The 19,914-nt window shown below is 39.4% G+C and overlaps 1 protein-coding gene across 1 annotated transcript; it reads right to left on the bottom strand.

Annotated features, from left to right (window-relative positions):
• Window positions 1-4,019: 4,019 nt before the first annotated feature.
• On the bottom strand, window positions 4,020-19,288 carry gja5a (gap junction protein, alpha 5a). Its single transcript, XM_034185970.1, has 2 exons — window positions 19,131-19,288; window positions 4,020-5,391 (listed from the first exon to the last, which is right to left on the bottom strand). Exon 2 carries the CDS (start codon window positions 5,373-5,375, stop codon window positions 4,242-4,244), a length of 1,134 nt encoding a protein of 377 aa, XP_034041861.1. The 5' UTR covers window positions 5,376-5,391; window positions 19,131-19,288; the 3' UTR covers window positions 4,020-4,241.
• Between the last annotated feature and the right edge of the window lie 626 nt (window positions 19,289-19,914).

The raw sequence follows: 19,914 nt of genomic DNA, 5'->3' as shown, positions 1-19,914 counted from the left end.
ATTGAAAGTTGCACAATCACCGTCTCCTATCCCCTCTATTCTAACTTACAAATTACAGTAACATAAGCACCAGTTGCAGAAGCACATGCCTTTCTCACTTTACCGGTCACATTTTATCCAAATATAGTTTGAGGAATGATAACACAAATCTACATATCGTCTACAATGAAGGCTTTCATAACCATTATGTGTGCATCTGTAGGGACTATTTATTACATTAACAAAGACACAATAATACATATGACATTTTTTTAATTATTATTATTTTTCAAGAACAAACCACATCAGTCATAAATTAATGCAAACATTTGTCAGGGCACTCGCTCAAGGTAATTCTCAAAGCAATCCACAGATGCACCCTTCAAACTGTATCAAACGCGTCGAAGCAGTGTGTCGATTTTCAGCCAGTTGTGTCGCAGTGGCTCATTGGTTCATGAGGCTTCGAAATTGCCATCACTACTTTCGAAAGGTTTTTACTGCAGCTGGTATCCAAGGTATTGCATTACTGCCATCTATTGGAATTCATCCGATCCACCCATGTCCACAAAATGGACATGGGTGGACCAATGAGCCACTGCGACACAACTGGCTGAAAATCGACACACTGCTTCGACGCGTTTGATACAGTTTGAAGGGTGACATCTGCTGGAGATATAGATATAGATCTATATCTATATATATATCTTATATATATATATATATATATATAGATATATATATATCTTTCTTTCATTATAGTATAATGAATGCCACCAGATTTTAATTGTTAATAGCTGTTTTTATTGAATGTTATGATTTGTTGGATGTGTCATTATATGCAATCATGTATACCAATATTTTACACAATAAAATGAATTAGGTTATTCTGTGTTTCAGCGTTTCCCAAAGGAGTTGTTTATATTATTTATTATTCAACCAACCTGTACAAAATGTCTTAATCGTCCAGTGTTGATCTTTGACCTTAATGGTGTCTTAATGTGTTTCCATACCTTTGCTAACCTGAGTAACAGTAATGTCCTTATACAAATCGTAGGCACCATCCATCCATCATCAATGCAAAGTGTTCTAATATCTGTAGTATATTGCATGTTGCCAATTTCACAAAAGAAATAAGCAGGTTTATCAACACCCAGATCAAAACAAGACCGCCTCAGTTCTCCCTGCAGACTCCAAAAAATGCTCATTCCAAGACTGTCCACTAGAGGTAGCTGTCGTGGTTTTCCACAGCAGTCCTGAAGCCATTATTCCATGTGTTTTTCAAACTGAATATTTCACTCTTTTTCTAGCATTTTGAATCAAAGCAGCTGTATTTTATGAGGAAATTGTTTAATTTAATGTTTTTTTTTATTTTAAGTATCATTTATCTAACTTATGGCATTAAGCATGTGAAACAGTGAATCATTGAATGACGTTTCAACAATTTTGTCCCGTTTCATTTTCATTTGAAACCATAGACCAAGTACTTCAAAATATCACAAGGACTCACTTCTTCCATCACTTTTGGGAGAGGTTTAAACTTGAAATCTACCATTTACCACTCCATTGTCACCTTTGCGCAAGATTGCAAAGTATTACAGATTTACATTATATATATATATATATATATATATATATATATATATATATATATATATATATACTCTAATTGAAATGATAATTAAATGAAACCTCTTGCAATAATAGGTGTAATGTTATATTACAAAATTATGTGAAACTATTTTAAGAACCAAACTTTGTCCTTTGTGATATCATAAAACCAGCTTTCTTTCTCATTTCATTGATGTCTCTTCAGATGTTTTTGAGATAAAGTGATGAACCCACATGTACAAATAAATTTTGACGGAAAAAAACAGCCTTTTGGTGGAAATTAAAATTTTATTTTATTTGATAGTATCTCAGAATTATTATTATTATTTGCTGCTGCTCTTAATTTTTTTACTTCTAACCAATTTACTGGAGTCCCGTGATATATAGTTTATGTCTACAGTCATATACTTTGATAAAACAAACAACAAACACAACAGGAGGCCGTTGACAACTGCCAAGTGACAAATAACAATTTAATAAAGAATCACATACTTGCTGATTTATGGAATTACATTTATTGCATTTTGTTTGCAGGATCCTTTTGAAAGAACCAAAAAGTTACACACATTGTAGAACAGGTCCCCCCCATTTCTGCTGATTTGGATGTATTGGTGATAATTATGAAGCGTAGAATTCAAAGTCTCTTGCTCGCCAACCCCCCCCCCCCCCCCCCCCCCCCCCCCCCAAAAATAAAATTAAATAAAATTAAAAACACAATCATTTTTCGATAAAACATACCTGACATGAATTGCAGTCATATCAATCAAATGAAACATAACTGCACATGAAAAAGTCGTTATTTCCACGGCGGCTCCAAGAGAAAAAATAAAAAGTAAGTGCAATATGAATATCGCCACCTTGTGGTTACATCTCACAACCAGGATCCAAACAGAACCACAACATTAAACTCCTTTGAAAAGTACACATTACATTCTGTCACTGTTTCAGCACAAACGCTTCGTCTTTAATATGTTTGCTACAATATTTTTTTAATCTGAAAACTTCAATTTTTTAATAATCCCTTTTGATTATGTCTGCTTTTTAGTGGGACAGGCGGATAAAATGCAATTCTGTTGGCAAGTCCACATATGGTTTGTTTTGGAGATTTATTTACAAAAATGTATATACATGTATTAAGAAAATTAAAAAAATTCCAACGTTTGATGTTATGTGCAGGCACTTTTCGTTTTCACAGTTTCCTGTATGTCATTTCCATTTTCTCATCCCGTATTTTTGCTGCTCAGCTTTAAGCAGTAATGTAATGTATTCTGTAATTTAATTGCATTATTGAAATGAAATTCAAATATGTATCAAATTTTACTCATCAATATGTGAAGTAACACCATGCACCATCTTTCACACTCAATATTTTTGGCTTTTACTCCTCAAATATGCATATATAATATAATTTCTTTTGGCTTTTTCCACTTTGGGTTGCCACAGCAGATCCGATATGGAGCTGCATGTTAATTTGGCACAAGTTTTACACCAGATTCCCTTCTTGACACAGCTCCACGTTACACTCATGGTCACTTTATTAGGTACACCTTGCTAATACCGGGTTCCCCCTTTTACCTTCAGAACTGCCTTAGTTCTTTGCAGCATAGATTCAACAGGATGTTGGAAACATTCCTCAGAGATGTTGGTCCATATTGACATGATGGCATCATGCAGTTGCTCATTCATAAACCGGTCTGCCCGTTCTCTGGCCACTGACATCAAGATGGAATTTTCATCCACACAACTGCCACCCACTGGATATCTTCTCTTTTTTGGACCATTCTCTCTAAACCCTGGAGATGGTTGTGTGTGAAAATCCCAATAGATCAGCAGTTTCTGAAAAACTCAGACCAGCCCATCTGACACCAACACCCATGCCATGTTCAAAGTCACTTTTAGGGTGACCATATTTTGACTACCAATAAACCAGGACACTCATCCCGGTAATGAGATACTCGAAGTTTATTCAAAGATGCCTTATAATTTCAATACATTTAAAGTATGCCTCCTCTGTATTGATAGAAAATTGTGTTATTACAAAATACCAAAGACACAAATTCAGATTGGCTTCTCAGAGAAACCAGGACATGTCCAGGGAAAATGGGTCATTTGCTCACCCTACTTAAATCACCTTTCTTCCCCATTCTGATGCTCGGTTTGAACTTCAGCAAGTCGTCTTCACCACGTCTAGATACCTAAATGCATTGAGTTGCTGCCATGTGATTGGTTGATTAGCTATTTGTGTTAACAAGCAATTGAACAGATGTACCTAATAAAGTGGCCAGTGAGTGTTCATGGAGAATGGGCAGGGGTGATAGTGAACCCGGAACCTTCTGCTCTGGAAACAAGGGCACTAACCTGCCCACTCTTCAAACATGCATGCATTGTGCAATTATCAGGTGTCACACCTGCTACCCTGTTCTAATGGATTGTTTTGCAGTTCAGTTTTTCAAACTTTGGACCGAGAGACAACATTCATACTCCAGCATCACTTTCTCGATCCATTCCAGTGAGGATTTTTAGTCTTTCCTTTGTGGTCAAACTTAAAATTTTGCATAGTTGTTGTCTTCTCACTGGCTGCCAATCAGCGTTTTAGTCTTCTCTTTTGTCTTTGGTTCCAGTGATCCAAACCTCACTCACACTATGCTATAAATTTATACTGCCAGATCATCTTGACGGGCCCGGTTGCTGCCTCCGCTTGTCTTGCTCAGGCGGTGTTTGTCCCTCAGGTAGCCTGAGTGTAGAAGTGATGATGGTGAGCAGCTGTTGGGGAGTTCGGTTGGCACCTGGTCATAATTCATCCGTAGAAAGTCTGTTTCGTTCTCCACATTGTCACAGCTGTGATGTCGCTCGGTAGCCAGGTTGACCGAGTTCTGCTGGAGTGCCATCCTGTTGTTGAAGGGATGTGAGGCCAAGGAGGTAATGGTGTTGATGGAACCCGGAGGTGCCAGGCACTGGCTGAAGTTAGGAGGGGGTGTGCAGGAGACCGAGGGCCGTGGAGGAGTCTGGGGCTCCAATGCTGGAATGGTCACAGCTCTGCAGTTGTTCTTTTGGAGAACTTTGTTGCGGATGCACCTCTGAGCACTCTTCCAGCCAAGGTGGTAGAGCTCCAACACAGACAGGAGCAGAGACACGCCGGCCACCACCAGCATGAAGACGATGAAGACGTTCTTCTCTGTGGGTCGAGACATGTAGCAGTTGACAGGGTTGGGGCAAGGCCAGGCCTTGCACAAGTACAGTGCCTTGAGGAATACCCCGTAGATCATGTACTGCACCACGATGAACGTCACCTCCATCAGCGTGCGGATCAAGATACTCAGGATGTAAGTCTGCAGTAGTGCTCCTTTCAAACGAACATGGCTGGTCCCGTCATATATCACCTCGCTCCTGGTCTCTTTCTGTTGGAGATACTCCTTCTCCTCCTGTAGGTCTCCCCCAGCTTCTTCTCTCTGCTCTTGCTCCTTCCTTTTGCATTTCTCCTCTTGGCGCACCGTGTGCATGGCATGTCCCATGTAGATGAGGGATGGTGTGGAGACAAAGACAATCTGCAGCACCCAGTAGCGGATGTGGGCGATGGGGAAGGCGCTGTCGTAACACACGTTGGTGCAACCGGGCTGCTGTGTGTCGCACAGGAAGTCACTCTGCTCATCCCCCCAGGAGGACTCGGCCGCTGTGCCCAGCACCAGGATGCGAAAGATGAAGAGGACGGTAAGCCAGACCTTCCCCACAGATGTGGAGTGTTCCTGGACCTCCTCTAGGAAGTTTCCCAGGAGACTCCAGTCCCCCATTACTGCTGAAACACTCCTGAGACACAAAGAGTGAATAGACAGGAAAGACAAATATGAAGTTATATGAGGAAAATAGACGGCAAAGACTTGTGATTAACCAGAAGAGACATTTGGAGATCTCAGATGACTTCTGTCAGGCTGGCTTTTGGAAGTCAAAAAAGCTAGGCTTCACACATTTTCTGTCATGAACTTAAACCTCATCAGAGAAACTGGAATATAAGTAACTGAGTGACATGTCTTTGTGGTTCCTGGTGAAATTTCAACATCAGGCTTTTCACCCAGACTGCTAGATATGTAGCCTCCGTGTTGGTTTTGAATTATTTGTAAACTACAAGTTTCTACGTGCTCTCATGCACTTTATCAAGAACTGAGGAGCTTCTATGGTAACCATTTTCTTTTGGTTCTCTAACAGATTGATTGAACTTTTGATGCAGTTCTATTGTTTTCTCCAGGTCAGGCACCATTTTAAAGAAAACCGATTCAATATGATGATGTTCCATTGTGTTTTTCACATTATGCATGACAGACCAAAGCCTATCAATCTCAAGGGAGACTCAAATCTCGAAGAGATGTTGTCCTCTTAATTAGAGCCCGACTGATATATCGGTTGGCCAGTAATATTGGTAAATTTGAGCCTTTCACTAACATATTGGTATCTGTGTTATTTTTGTAGCTATGAAAACATATATTTTATTGAATAAACAATTTAGAAAAACACTTTAGTTATTGGAAATGGTGTCATCGTTTGTCCAGCAGAGGTATCATTTACAGTACTATCAAGCATGGCTGGGACCCTGTCACCCCTTGGTCACATTAACTACAAGAGGCAAATGCAAAGCAAACAGCTGACATTCATTTTCAACCAGAGGGCATTTTATAGCAATAACAGACATGTTTTCACTGTGCCACCAGCTAGGAGTTACCAAAACAGTCGAAATCTATTTTATGCGAATGCTGAACGTTGCGACACAGTGACTGCAAATCCAAGTGAAGGAAGTGTGATGGCAGTGGGACGTATGTTGGCTTGTTTTTTGTTATATTTATAGTTATTTATAGTAGAGTTCATGTTTAAGCTGTAAAACATCAAGCCTCACTTCCATTTCTTTGTCGTATGGGTTTGATAATGAAATGTTAGGAATCGTTTTGTCCCCCCAAAGTTCAGTATCGGTCTGGCTCTACCCGTAATGTGTTGCTGCAACCTGGTCTAGGCTGCACAGCCATGTTACCTGCAGATAACACTTACGACACACAATCTCCACGCTGCACCGATGTCTTCCTGGACGCCTGTGTGATGTGGCTCTATTTCAAAGTGTGAATCCCATTTCTCCATCTATCTTCTGTCTGTGCATTATAGAGCCAAACATGGCAGAAACAGACTGCTGTGTCTCAGCTATGAAGGACCCTATAAGGTCATTCACTGGACAGTTTTATGGACACCATAAATGATCGCCATCATTAAGAGGTTAAGAAAACCCAGCAAATTCCAGCGAGCCGGCGACCACTGACGTGCATCAGGTGTGACAAATGAAACTGTCACTGAGCAATCCAGTTATAATTTGCATGGAATTTTGGTATTTGATAGAAGAAAGATTCAAACTACTGCTAAAGGTCATTGCGTTTCGGTAAAGGGTGTTAGAGTGTGGAATGATTGTTTAGATTGTATTAAAGTATCTAGTACATTGGCTTGTTTTAAAAGACTGTATAAAAATAATATATTAACTTGTTATAGTTTGAGTAATTAAGTAAATTGCCTGTGGCTATTTTTGTTTGTTGTATTACTTTGTTTGTTTCACTGTGTTACATTACTGACTGGCATTTGTTTTTCATGTTTATTTTTGTTTGTACACAGAAACTGATGTACGGGGTGGGCGTTTATAAGCTTCTGCTCACACCCTTTCAGCCGCACTAAGTTGGTAAATTGTTTGAGTTTTGTACAGTGTTTTAATTTTTGTTTTCTCTTGACTTGTTTTGTAAATGAGAGATTTTATTTGTGCGTGCTGAAGAAAACATTAATTCATTCATTCATTCATTCAATTACAGCTCAGAGATGGCTGACCGTGCATCCAGAAAGTGTTCACAGTGCTTCACTTTTTCAGCATTTTATTAGATTGTACATTTTGTTACAAGGAGAAGCTTTACTGGTTACGTTTACATGCCGTTAATATTCGGGTTAAGGTCAATATTCCGGTTTCTGAATCATTAGGAATAACCAGTTTACATGCTTAAGCAGACAGAGTTACTCCTGTATACATGGTCATTGGTATCATTTGGAATATCCCCATCTAAACAGCGACGCATGTCTTCCACCGGTGCTTGATGGCGTTTGTGCAAATCCTGCCTCGCGTAACTTTTCAGCCACCTTCTTGTAAATGTCGCTATCTTGGTACCTTCTACCGTCAATAAAAGACATTATATTCATGTCTTTCACGATACTAGTGAAGTACTCGGTTTCCTCCACGCTCCAAAAGTGTGGTGCTGTGCTGCCGCGTCTGGATTTCCCCATGCTTGTTTACCTCAGCTGCTTCTGTGGTGTCCGGTGGGTTGCTCGCGCTGCATACAAGTAGTTGCCGTACTCAAAAGACCACGATTCCTTGCGGATAGGACATGCGCAGAACACAAAATAATGTTCCTTTCTATGGGGATATTCCAATGCATGTTTATATGACCTGATATTCGGGTTAGAAAAGGAGTAACCCAGGGGTCATATTCGGATTTTTTAAAACCGGATGGAACGCCTTTACCTATATGTACACCAAATTTCATGCTTTTATCACAAAATGCACAATTACCTTGACTATCTGCTGCACTAATGATAGTAACGAAGAAGATAAAAGTAATAATTTGACAGCACATCACAAGGGGTTTACCATAAACAGTTCCTCCATTTTTAGAGACTAAGTAATTTAACTAAATAATTGTAGATTACTTTTAATATAAATCACTTTTTCAGCCAGTTTTGTTTTGACAAGTCAGGGGACGGATACATGAAAATTTACGTCACTGAATGTGTCATGGATGTCATTTCCATCAATCCTTAAGAAATATAAATAGTACGATATTGTTTGATAAATATGTCTAGAGTAGACAGTTCTCAAAAAATGAGTGAGCATCATAGACAGATGAATGAAGAAAGCCACCAAGACATCCAGGACATCTATGGAGTTATAGTCCTGTGTGGCTGAGATTGGGGAAAGCGTGCAGGATGCAACATTTGAAGAATTTTAATACACGAAAACAGATAACATCTAGGCTGGAGTCACCCACATGATGTCTAGGGAAACTGTAGTTGAAATTCTACATCTCCTTTTTAAGAAGATCTTTCTCTGTTACAGTCCACCGTGAAGCTGTGTAACGGGTGACACAGCAGACAAAAGCTGCACTATGCACAGTTTCCTTAATCACAGCTGCAAAAGCATATAACTTCTTTATATCAGAGTTGCCATGGATGTCTTGTGGCTTCCCTCACGAGTCTCCTTGTATTGTCTCTCAGTTTTAAGAACTGCCTTGATATAAATGAAGTCCATATTCAGTGACTTGAAAAATCTTTATGTATCCTTCCCCTAATGTGTCTAAATTGGCTGGAAAATTGATTAACTTCTCACTTTGTGCTCAGGATCACCACAAATATGGATCTGCATATTGATTTGGTATGTTTTACACGATTCCCTTCAACTCCAGATGTGTGTGGAGAATAGGGATGGGTGGCCTTTAGCCAGGAACCTCAAATTTTGGAAGCAAGCACATTAACCACATGCACTGCTGTCCTGCCCCGTGATGATTTATATAAACAATAAACCTTATATTTAGTAGGGATGGCATACCACTTTTCATGTCCAATACTATGATACCCATACCAACCTGATACTGTTCTCCTTGTCTTACTAAAAACTAATCTGTTAATAAATGTATTCATCTGGATGCCCACAGCATGGCTCCAGTGTGCACTTAAAGACTTGGATCAATTTTTTTATTTTTACTTTTTTGCTTGTAATTTAAGATACTCAATCCTGTAAATTTGGCAAATATCAGAACATTACTAATCTAAAACATTGAATCAGTGCCCACGTGTTTACTTTGTCTTACAGGGGAAATACGTATTATGTCATTCCCATTCCATTGTGGTGGCATACAGGGTCTACAAAAACCTCTGTCTCTGTCCAAGTACTTGCTGACCTGACTGTCCAAACCAATCAGGCTAGTCAACAGTGTGGCAGGTGACTGACAATGAGATAATTTCTTTTCTTTCATCATGTCATCTATGAGCAGCTGCTCCCATTCTACAGTTCCTTCTATAGAGTCGGCCGTGCAGCGCTTTGAATCGCCCGGCTGACACTGGATCTGTGTTATCTATTAGAATGATGGTGTAAATGGCCATGACTGTCCCCCCTCTTCCCCCCCGCCTCTCTCCCTCACTCGGAATTCTGTTCTCGCTACATGTATGGCAGTAAGATGGAAAATCAGAGCATTGTGTTCTTCATTTAATCTGCTGTCAGGAACAGGGAGGATGGGGAGGATTGGGGTGCGTGCACGTGTGTGTGTGTGTGTGTGTGTGTGCGCATGCGCGCGTGTGTGTGGGGGGGCACCATCATAAGAGCATGTGGTAGAGGAAATATCCCACATCTGTCCATGCTCAAGGCTGATACGCTCATGTGTACCACAGGAAAAGTTTGTGGTGTGACACTTGTTTTCCGTCATCTAGTTAATACCAGTAACGTCAGACCAGTTGAGGCCTGACAGGTCGCCAATGGGGAGCTGGGTAACTGGCTCAAAGCCCCTGATGAACTTTACTGGAAGTAAATCCCAAAATCACAAAGAGGTTGGTGGGAGGAGAAAGTGAGTGCAGCCACCACAATAGCAGGAGGTAGAGTTTAAAAACCACCACGTTCTTATCGGCTAAATACTGACAGCAGGCTTTTCCCACCTGTACACAACCTGGCAAGAGCAACAATTATACCAAAAAAAAAAAAAACATTTACAGTTCAGCTGCAACTTTAATCAGTGTCAACAATAGCAGCTCTGATGAGGGAAAACGCTGCCAAAAGTGTAAATTTTTCCATCAGTCCACAAGCCGCCACAAGAACAAAAAATTATATTTTGGTGTCTATACTCCCATCATACAATACTACTTCCTTTCAGCATTACATCATCATGAGTTCAGAGACAGATTCTTAACATTCTGTTTGCTGAACTGTGACTGAAATACAGCAATGGATAATTAAAGGTATTTCTGAGTAATTTAAGATGAAAATCTGCTCTCAGAGGTTCTGGAGAGCTGTGGGTGAATTCTGTAGGCTTTGGTATCACTGTTCAGTAATAAAAAATTAAACATAACAATAAAAAAAAATCAGTTTTTGAAAAAGTATTACTGAAGAAATTTCTGATTGTTTTTATTTTAGCTAGCTATAATGCGTTCTCTAACTGTACAAAAGTCTGTGCTAACAAAGTTTTAAAAACACAATGGTACAATTTGCAGATTGAAGAACAGTATTATCAGTTTTATAAGTATATGATCATATCATATATAAGTATATGATCATATATGATCATGTACTTATAAATGATAAATGTATGGTTTTCTGAAGGGTGTAAAAAGCCATATTCATTGGTGAACAACTTGATAACAGTTTTATCATATACAATGGTCCCTCGTTTATCGCAGGAGTTCCGTTCTAAAAATAACCGGTGATAGGCGAAATCCACAAAGTAGTCAGCGTTATTTTTTACAATTATTATAGATGTTTTAAGGCTGTAAAACCCCTCACTACACACTTTATACACTTTTCTCAAACAGGCATTAACATTTTCTCACTTTTCTCTCCTGTGTAAACACTCAGAGTTCAAATCTTAGTAGAAAAAAATAGAACGTTTTCCTATAAATAATTATGATGGCTTTTAGAACTAACAAATTTAATTTTAATGATCAACCTACGAGGTTGGACACGTAAGAAATGATCAATAGTGACTCGCCAGTATTTCACAGTTCCTCTGACCACGCCTCTTCATCGTGGTGCAAGCTCCGCTGTCCGGATTGGCTGATTACTCGGGTGGTATGAAAAATATTACCCGTCTGCGATAAGGGTGTATTGCTATTTATTCTTTAGTGTTTTATCCAATCATATTGCCATATCATTTATAGGTATATGATAATGGACAATACAAATACACACCCTTTACATAATTGTTCCCATATTTTCCAGACTACAAGTCACTGTTTTTTTTTTTAACTAGTTTGGGAGGTCCTGTGTCTCACGTGTGACTTATATACAAATAAATAAATAATTCACAAGTTTGTTGTTATTATCATTAGCTGAAAAGACAGTAAACAGGTCTATCTTATATATGGATTGTTATAGTCTGGAAAATACAATGATTTATTGGCTAGCAGTCACATGTCATTTTGAATGTTTGTGATTCAGAAGCAAACCCTCTTATCCAGTGGCTTCACGTTTCGGTAAATGTACCATAATTTTCCCACAATGCACAATGATTTTTGGTTCGAAAAGTGGTGCGCGACAATACACGGTAAAGATGAGAGCAACGGCAGGCACAGAAGGTGCCCCTTTTTTGAGTGATTCCCATAAAACAATCCAAAAAGATTACAACTTACAAACCAGAAATTGTCCCTCGCAGATCTCGGATGAAATTGCGCCCCTTGAGAGTTCATGATATTTTGAAATACAATGTCACTGATTACTCATTTTTGACTATATAACACTTCCTACTGAAATGTGTTCATCTGGACATTTCAGATTACTGAATTTCTTGCATAGCTTGACATTGCATTTGTAACGTTTTCACGTTTGACTAATTCCAAACTGACAACACAGTAGCTGCAGCACCAAAACCTTCAACCAAACACAGTGGTGGGAATGGAAGGCAGCAGTTTTACTCTCTGTCTCCTTCCCTTGAAGGCCCCTTCCTGTACTCAGAGGAAGCAATTTCAAACAATATGATTTCCGAAGAACACAGAGACCAGGACGTTAATGTGTGTGTGGAGAAGTAACGGAGGTATTATTGTGAACTTGTCAGCTGTAACAGTACACTTCGTTATTTTGCCCGATGTACCTCATGGAATCTCGGCAATAAACAGGAACGTTCTGTGATACTTTGTGCCCTTTCCTGGGATTCCTGGTTTGCATCTAGACCATCATAGCTGTCATATCAGTTTATAATATCTGTGGCAGAGTAATGGAGAAGTTATGTACAGTTCAGTTATGAGGCAGTCAGAAAGTCAGATTTGGCACATATGGAGTCACACATTCATCTGACTAATTTCACTGTGATGTCAATCAAAGCGTCAGCGATGATCGCTCTTATTTGCAGTTGGACATAAGTGCATAGACACCATGCCGGTCCGATCTGGACAGCAGCCCGGTAAATCAGGGTGCTGAAGAGAAACAGAGCAGCTACTGAAGTGCTTCATTGTGCAGTGATGGCCGCCGCCGTGCTGCAGAGCAGAGCTGTGCCACAAACCAACAAGAACGAACGCTTTGTGTTCGCCTAATTGAGCCTGCAGCACGACACTAAATCACCAGACTGGACTCATGTGGCTCAAGAATCGGTGTGGGCTGTCGTGTGGGGAGGGGTTGGGTGCTTCTGACAGAACGTATGTGTTTTATAGGTTCATCAAGCACTGTTTGAATTACTTTAATGTGCCGCACAGAGTGTTGCTTTCAGATTTATCTTCTCGCTGAGTGCGACTTTTAGGCATGTGGTTGTATACTTGTTTTATGGCTTGCCCTTTAGAAGGTATCATTCAATGCTGACAGCACCACAATCGCCAGAAATAGTGTCTGCTAATGTTGTAGGTATCCCATGAAACCTGTCTGTCCAGCCTTATGAATTTAAAAATAAGAAACTTTCCTTCGTATTTGGTATTATGCTCTGATTTGTAGATGTGCATTGTGGCCATTCATACAAATGAACGCTATTACTGTTAGCATTCTGTTTTTCGAGTTTGTGCTACTTGGTAGGCAAAACATCTCTGGAGCAGACACTCATTTTGTCAATTGTTGGTGTCATTCAGCAGCATGTTTTGGAGTTTAGTAATGACAGAACATCATCGCAGTCACTCCTATTAAATTGTTAATTTCTTATTAGCATTGTCCAAATTACATTAGCTAGCTAGCAAGCTGTTGGGGCCTTTTCAGTACAGTTCTTGTCATACTACTAATAATTAATTATTAATCTATATTCATAAAATTCTACCCAAGTTTTTCTGAAAACAGATAAATAAAGTTTACAAGTCAGTACTGGATAGTACCGACTCCTTTTATACAATTGTCAACTTCTTGTGCATTTTAGCTTACTAGCTTATAAAGTTCTACCCAATTTGTACAAAAAAAACAAAAAAAAAAACAATATAATTTGCCAGTCAGTTGTCCTGGATAGTACTAATATGCTCCTTTCATATAACTGTTAATGTTACTGCGTGTGCCAGTGGTCATGCTAGCAAACCAGCAGTTCAGCCACCTCAACACAATAGACCATATCTGTATTGCAAGTATGCGTGCTCACACCGCCGTTCACAGCACTTCCAGGGAAAAGCAGTCACTCCTGTGACAGAAAACATTATTTGAGCTCACTTTTATGCTTTAATTTTCCAGCACTTTTTAATAATTGTGTATTTGTGCATGTGCAGGCTGCAGAAATCGAGTGTGTTCCAAAGAACAGTGGAAAGTTCATCTGTATGAAAAGCTTAATTATATGAGTGTGTATAGTTAAAGTCCATCTGCCAATGTCAGGAAAAATACAAGTAATAAGTATTGTTTTTTAGATGAATTTTGGTTATATTATATATATATATATATATACGTTATATAGGTTATTATTTCTACCCCCCCCCCCAAAAAAAAATATAACTTCATAAAGTTTCTACACAAGCTTAAGATATTAAACATAAAAGACTTAACAAAATCATGCAGTCAGTTAATATTTGTTGATCAGTTTTTCATAATGGGTATTTTACATTTAAAATTTGTTTATACCGGCAGTGTTGATTAACAATATTTTATATTTTTTCTATAAAAAGGGATGAGATTAACATTTGCAAAAACTAACTATAAACCTAATAAAAATATGTAGCTGAAGAGCACTGAAATTAGCTGATCTGTTGAAAACTCACTGGGTACAAAAATAAGTGACCACAACGCCAGAGCTAATCCTTCTTGGTAACTTTCAGTTATCTTTTCTTCAGAAATTCTGAGTTGTGGAACTTGCCAGCATTTTATGTCTTCCAGAAAGCATTCATCATCCATACAGACTAGTTTAAAACACACATATTTGCTGATATTACCACATTTTTAACAATGTTCCAATGTACGGATAAGGTCTATTTTCTGTACGGCATCTTATGACATCAGCTATAACATTAGATAAGTCATCTCATTAAAATGAAAGAGTTTGCAGTCAGTTGTGCAATTGTACAAAAGTACGTTGTAATACACTCCCTTTACACTCATTAATGCATTCATTTTGCTATACCCGTTTCTTCCAGTTAAGGGTCATGGGGTGGCTGGAGCCTCTGAACCTGCTATCCTCATGTGTTCACAAATAAAACCTTCTGTGGCTGCCCAATTACTGATTTTATTAAATAGCTTGACCTTACATCTGTACCATAACATTACACTTATATTTGACATATATTAACAACATGAGAGCTGCAGGGTAGAAGTACATCCTTAGATTAACCTCAGCATTAAATACATTTATTTAAAATTTTGATGTAAACACAGTAGTTAGACTCAGCCATAAATTTTGAACTTCATAAATGTATGAACCCCTTTTTTGCTATACATACATACACTCACACACACACACACACACACACACACACACACACACACACACACACACACACACACACACACACACACACACACACACACACACACACACACACACACACACACACACACAATATATATAAACCATTAAAGCTTTTGCTGTGCATTTTTAATATGCAGTTTTACTGTTTCAAATTCAAGATAAAAAGAATTTTAATACAACCACCTTTTACTAAGATATCAGTCTATTGATATTATTTTCCATAATTTTCTATGCTGTGTAATGCCGTATATACGTAGAATGTAAACTACATGTTTGCAGCTTTATGTATTAATAAAAGTAGAGCTGCTCTATATTAGATAAAACAAAACACATTTCCAGAAGACCAACACCAAACAAAAATATTGGGACTTTCCAGTAACAGTGAAGTTCTTCACTCAAGGTGTCATATTATTCAAATGTTTCAATATGTTAAGGTTAATTATGGGTGTTGAAGATATTAAAGCAAAGAAATAGGGTTTAAAAATAATTTCTTGCATGCACGGGCCAATGAAAACATTCTACACAGACTTTATAGCTTACAGTATATGTTGTGAGACATACTTTTAGTCTTTAGTAAGTGTGGAGATGATCTGCAGCAGCTGTTTCATTGCAGGTCTGTGGCAGTGATGGCAGCACCACTCAGAGCCGGGATTAAGATCAAATATGATCATGATGCACTTTAACGGCAGTGTTTAGGTGGCAGAGGCTTAGTTAGGGATTGTTTGACCCTCAAAACAGAGCAGATCCAGGATGGAGGGGAGAGCTCTTCCCAGCAGTCACCTATTGCCACTGCTTCAGCGGTGGATTTAAGCTGCCGCATATCAGTCAGAGAGGCAGAAAGCAGTGGGACGATCTTCTGCCTGTTACCTTACATGGCCGCCTGGCTCTTCATGTGCCCGCTCCTGCACACAGACCCACAGCCCTGTGAGGATCTAGTGTTTAGCCGCACATGGCATTACAGTGGAGCCCTGAACCCGCACAACTGCCAGGTGCTCCATCCGTGAAGAAACCCCCAACAGATGTTTTTAAGATTCTCTCCATGAGACTTAAATATAACGCAATGCTAAAATACCCTCAGACGTATTGTCTTCTTTATAGTTTGTAGTTGTTTAATTGGTATCCAGTGCAAAGTATATATAAAATTTATTTTACATTTATTGTTACTTACAATAATTATTAAGATCCTACTGTCTTACAATTTGTACATGTTCAATAAAGCCCTGCTATCTATCAATCAATCATAAACAATATTTATGTTCTAAAGGAGTCTACAGGAGGGTGTGCGCACACGAGCTTTTGACAAGAGCGGAAGTTAGCTTTGAGTTAGCGGAAATTAGCCTGCACGCTGACATCCACGAAATGTCTTGTAAATCACTTCAACGCCTCTAAAACTTTTCAGTTTTAGAGGCGTTGAAGTGAAAACTTTTCAGTTTTAGAGGCGTTTATTTCTTGCTAGCTTTTACATAATACATGACAAAGAGGTTAGATTTACACAAAAATGAATGGAATTTGCAGCTAGCTACTGACATCACGGTGCTGCTCTACTCTGATTGGCTGTCATCCCTGCCCCTCAGAAAAAAAGGAACAGAATGAAATTGAATGTGACTTTTTAACCTCTTAAAATAGGTCAAGGTTAGCCATCTTTGAACTTGTTCAAGGTCTGTCTTAAAGAAAGTAGTAGGACTGGATTTATGATGAGCACAGACAGACAGACAGAGGGACAGATGGACAGACAGATGGACAGACTGACGGATGCAAAGTCTTTGTAACACCCGATGGCCATATTTAATGCCCTTGGATAAAAATGCAGAGGTTGTTTTCTGTTTTTATATGATTATCACCTATTTTATTAACTTGTATTTTCTACTTTCATTTAAAAATATTTTCAGAACTAGAGTCACAATGGCGACCCACAATCTTTGTATGTTTGATTTGAAAGTGGGCTATAGACTGGTGGCCTGTCCAGAGTGTACCACACCTGTCACCCCGTGACTAATGGGATAGGATTACCCCCCATGACCCTTAACTGGAATAGGCAGGTTCAGAAAATAGATGGATGGATTTGAAAGTGTTACATAAATAAACATTGTGGTTATTCTATTTATTATTAGCCGTAGAGCTTTGTATGTATGTTTGTGATACTGAGGATTCTGGAGTTAATCTGGGAGGCCTCTTGGCAGATCTGACTCAGATTTTGCACAGTGGTACTTTGGTACTTTCCAGTACATATTTCAGCTTTACTGAGATTGAACCAGAGCCCAAGAGTTATTGGGGGGGGGGGGGGGGGGGGGACTCTGAAATCCACCTTAGTGTGTGCCACATTAAGTCCAAATCAAATTCCTTGACTTTTTTGTCCCCAAATTAATGTTTCAAGGGCAGTATAAGGGTAAACCTTCACTGACCAACCAAGTTTGGTAGAAATCAGCAAAAGGATCTGGGAGGAGTAGACCAGCAAACAAACAGACAAGCAGACATGACCTTGGCCCCAATGATTGACCTTTGGCACATTTGACTTTGCTGGGCAGTTCTGGAACCCATTTCCATATGTGTGCCACATTTGATGCTATTTGGAGTGAAACACTTGAATGTTGACCATTGACCCCAATGGTCAATGGACCTATGGTATATTTGATGTTGCGTCATCTACTTCAGAACCCCCCCCCCCCCCCCAACAAAAGCAAATAAATGCAACTTTTGACCCCTTTGAGTTTCACCTGTACCAAAACAAACACTTTCAGAGCATTGCAGGGGTTGAACATATCAAGACTGGTGGAAACCTCCCAAAGAACGTTGTAGGAGTTGGGGAGCAAACAGACAAACGTTTAAATTAGGGTGGGCTCCCATTACATACTTTTCATATCCCTTTATCTACATTTTGGTGCAAAACCCCCCCAAAAAACAAAAATACAAAACAACAATGAAATGGATTCCCAAAATGGGCCCTGAAAATGGGTGTAATCTGTGGTCAGAGTAGCGCTGTAGAACATGTTGAGCAATTAGGAAAGTTTTAAAAATTTGTAACATCCAGACAAATCATGATCCACACAATGTCAAATAAAAAATCAGATGTAATTGATGCAAACAGGGGTACTTTTGTGTAAAATTAGGTGAAAGTGGACCAGCGGGTGCAATATACAATAACTGGGACCCAACGTCCTCTATCAGAAGCTTCCTTCTGATCCTCCTCCACAACATGGAACCCACAAAAAAACATGTCATGCAAGACAGTTTTGATATGTTTAACATAGCCATTTTAGCTTCTTGGAAAAGTGTGGCAAAAATGCCAATTGTGTGATGGGAATCACACATAGTTACACTCATACTATGTAAGTGGATATAACAAAGTAGGCAAATATCAATTTTGCCTACTATTTAAAAATATTTGAGTCTGATTTCCAACGTTTTGAAATAGGGATGGAAACTGGGATGAGAGACCACTCTTGCCATATGATATTAGCTGCTCAGGGCTTCCTGGGTGGTTGGCAATCAGGACCGTGGATGGACCAAACGCACAGCATCAGTGCTCTCAAACCTGACCTTAGCTGTTCAAAGACCATATAAGTTCATCTGTTGCTTCACTGACATCAGTATAGCATTTGGTGAAGACATCTCAGATTTTGTTGTTTGTTACAATATTCTCATAAATAAATAAAAATCTCAATAACTTTTGAGCACACTCTTGGAGATGTTTCAGCCCCTGGGACTAGGCTGAGACAGTGAGCCTTTATGTGCACACACAGCTGAAGGCTCTGAGTTTTAAGATCTTAAGACCTACTTGCCCCTCACAGTTTTCCTCACGGCCTCACGTTTCCCAGTGAGCCACTGTGATGTGTTGAAGGCCTTTGAATACAACATCTACTCACCTGAAGGTCTTCCACCTGTAGATGACCTGTTTTATTTTGTGACAAGGTGCGTTTTGCCACTTACCTGCAGGTCTCCTTTGGGGTTCTTCACCAGGAAGCTGATGGTTTCTAATTAAGACTGTCCGTGTTGGCGTCCTGCTGAGACGGGTCTTGCTGTAGGTCAATGGTCAGATGACAGGTGATGATGAGGAGGTGAGCAGAGAACCACAGACTCAGTGTAATGGTGTCTTCAAACTCTGTGAGCTTAATACCGTCCTAAGACTGGAGTGGTCGGGTGTATGGGGGGCACGAGAAGAAAAAGAGGCATCACCAGAGAGCGTTTCCTCTCCACGTCCCTCCCTCCTGTCTCTCCTCCTCCTCCTCCCATGCTGCCCTTTCTCCTTACATCCCTGGTGCTCTATTTTTTGCTGGGAAGCATTCCTCGCCAACAGCAGAGGAAGTGGAATTGTTTTTTGGGATCAATGGCAATTCCGCTTGGAGAAAACTTCCACTCTGCTCTTATTTACTAGATGTTTACTTATTTATTTATTTTTATCTTTATAGCTCTGTTGAATTAATGCTGTTAAAGTCCAAGTTTTGGTGACAGAATTAAGAGCGTAGAATAAAAAAGAATTATTGCATCCCAGTGGTTATTAATCAGGCTTTAAAATAGTAAATATTCTAAGGCTGGATTTGGAGTTTAAACTGTTTCCAGAATTATCACAGTGATACAGAAAATGAGGGTTTTCAGGGGCGGATCTAGCTTCAGATGAAAAAGGGGGGGGGGGGGTTGTGACTTGGTTGGGTGTCCCTAAGGCAAATGTAAAAAATTTATAGGCTGTTCACTGCATGCAAAAGCAATCTGTGAA

This window comes from Thalassophryne amazonica, chromosome 14 (genome assembly GCF_902500255.1).
Source record: "Thalassophryne amazonica chromosome 14, fThaAma1.1, whole genome shotgun sequence".
NCBI classification, from domain to species: domain Eukaryota; kingdom Metazoa; phylum Chordata; class Actinopteri; order Batrachoidiformes; family Batrachoididae; genus Thalassophryne; species Thalassophryne amazonica.
This window is presented reverse-complemented; position numbering and strand designations above follow the sequence as displayed.

Excerpts from the sequence above, each read along its gene's own strand:
- gja5a (XM_034185970.1), bottom strand. The coding sequence starts at position 5,375 with ATGGGGGACTGGAGTCTCCTGGGAAACTTCCTAGAGGAGGTCCAGGAA.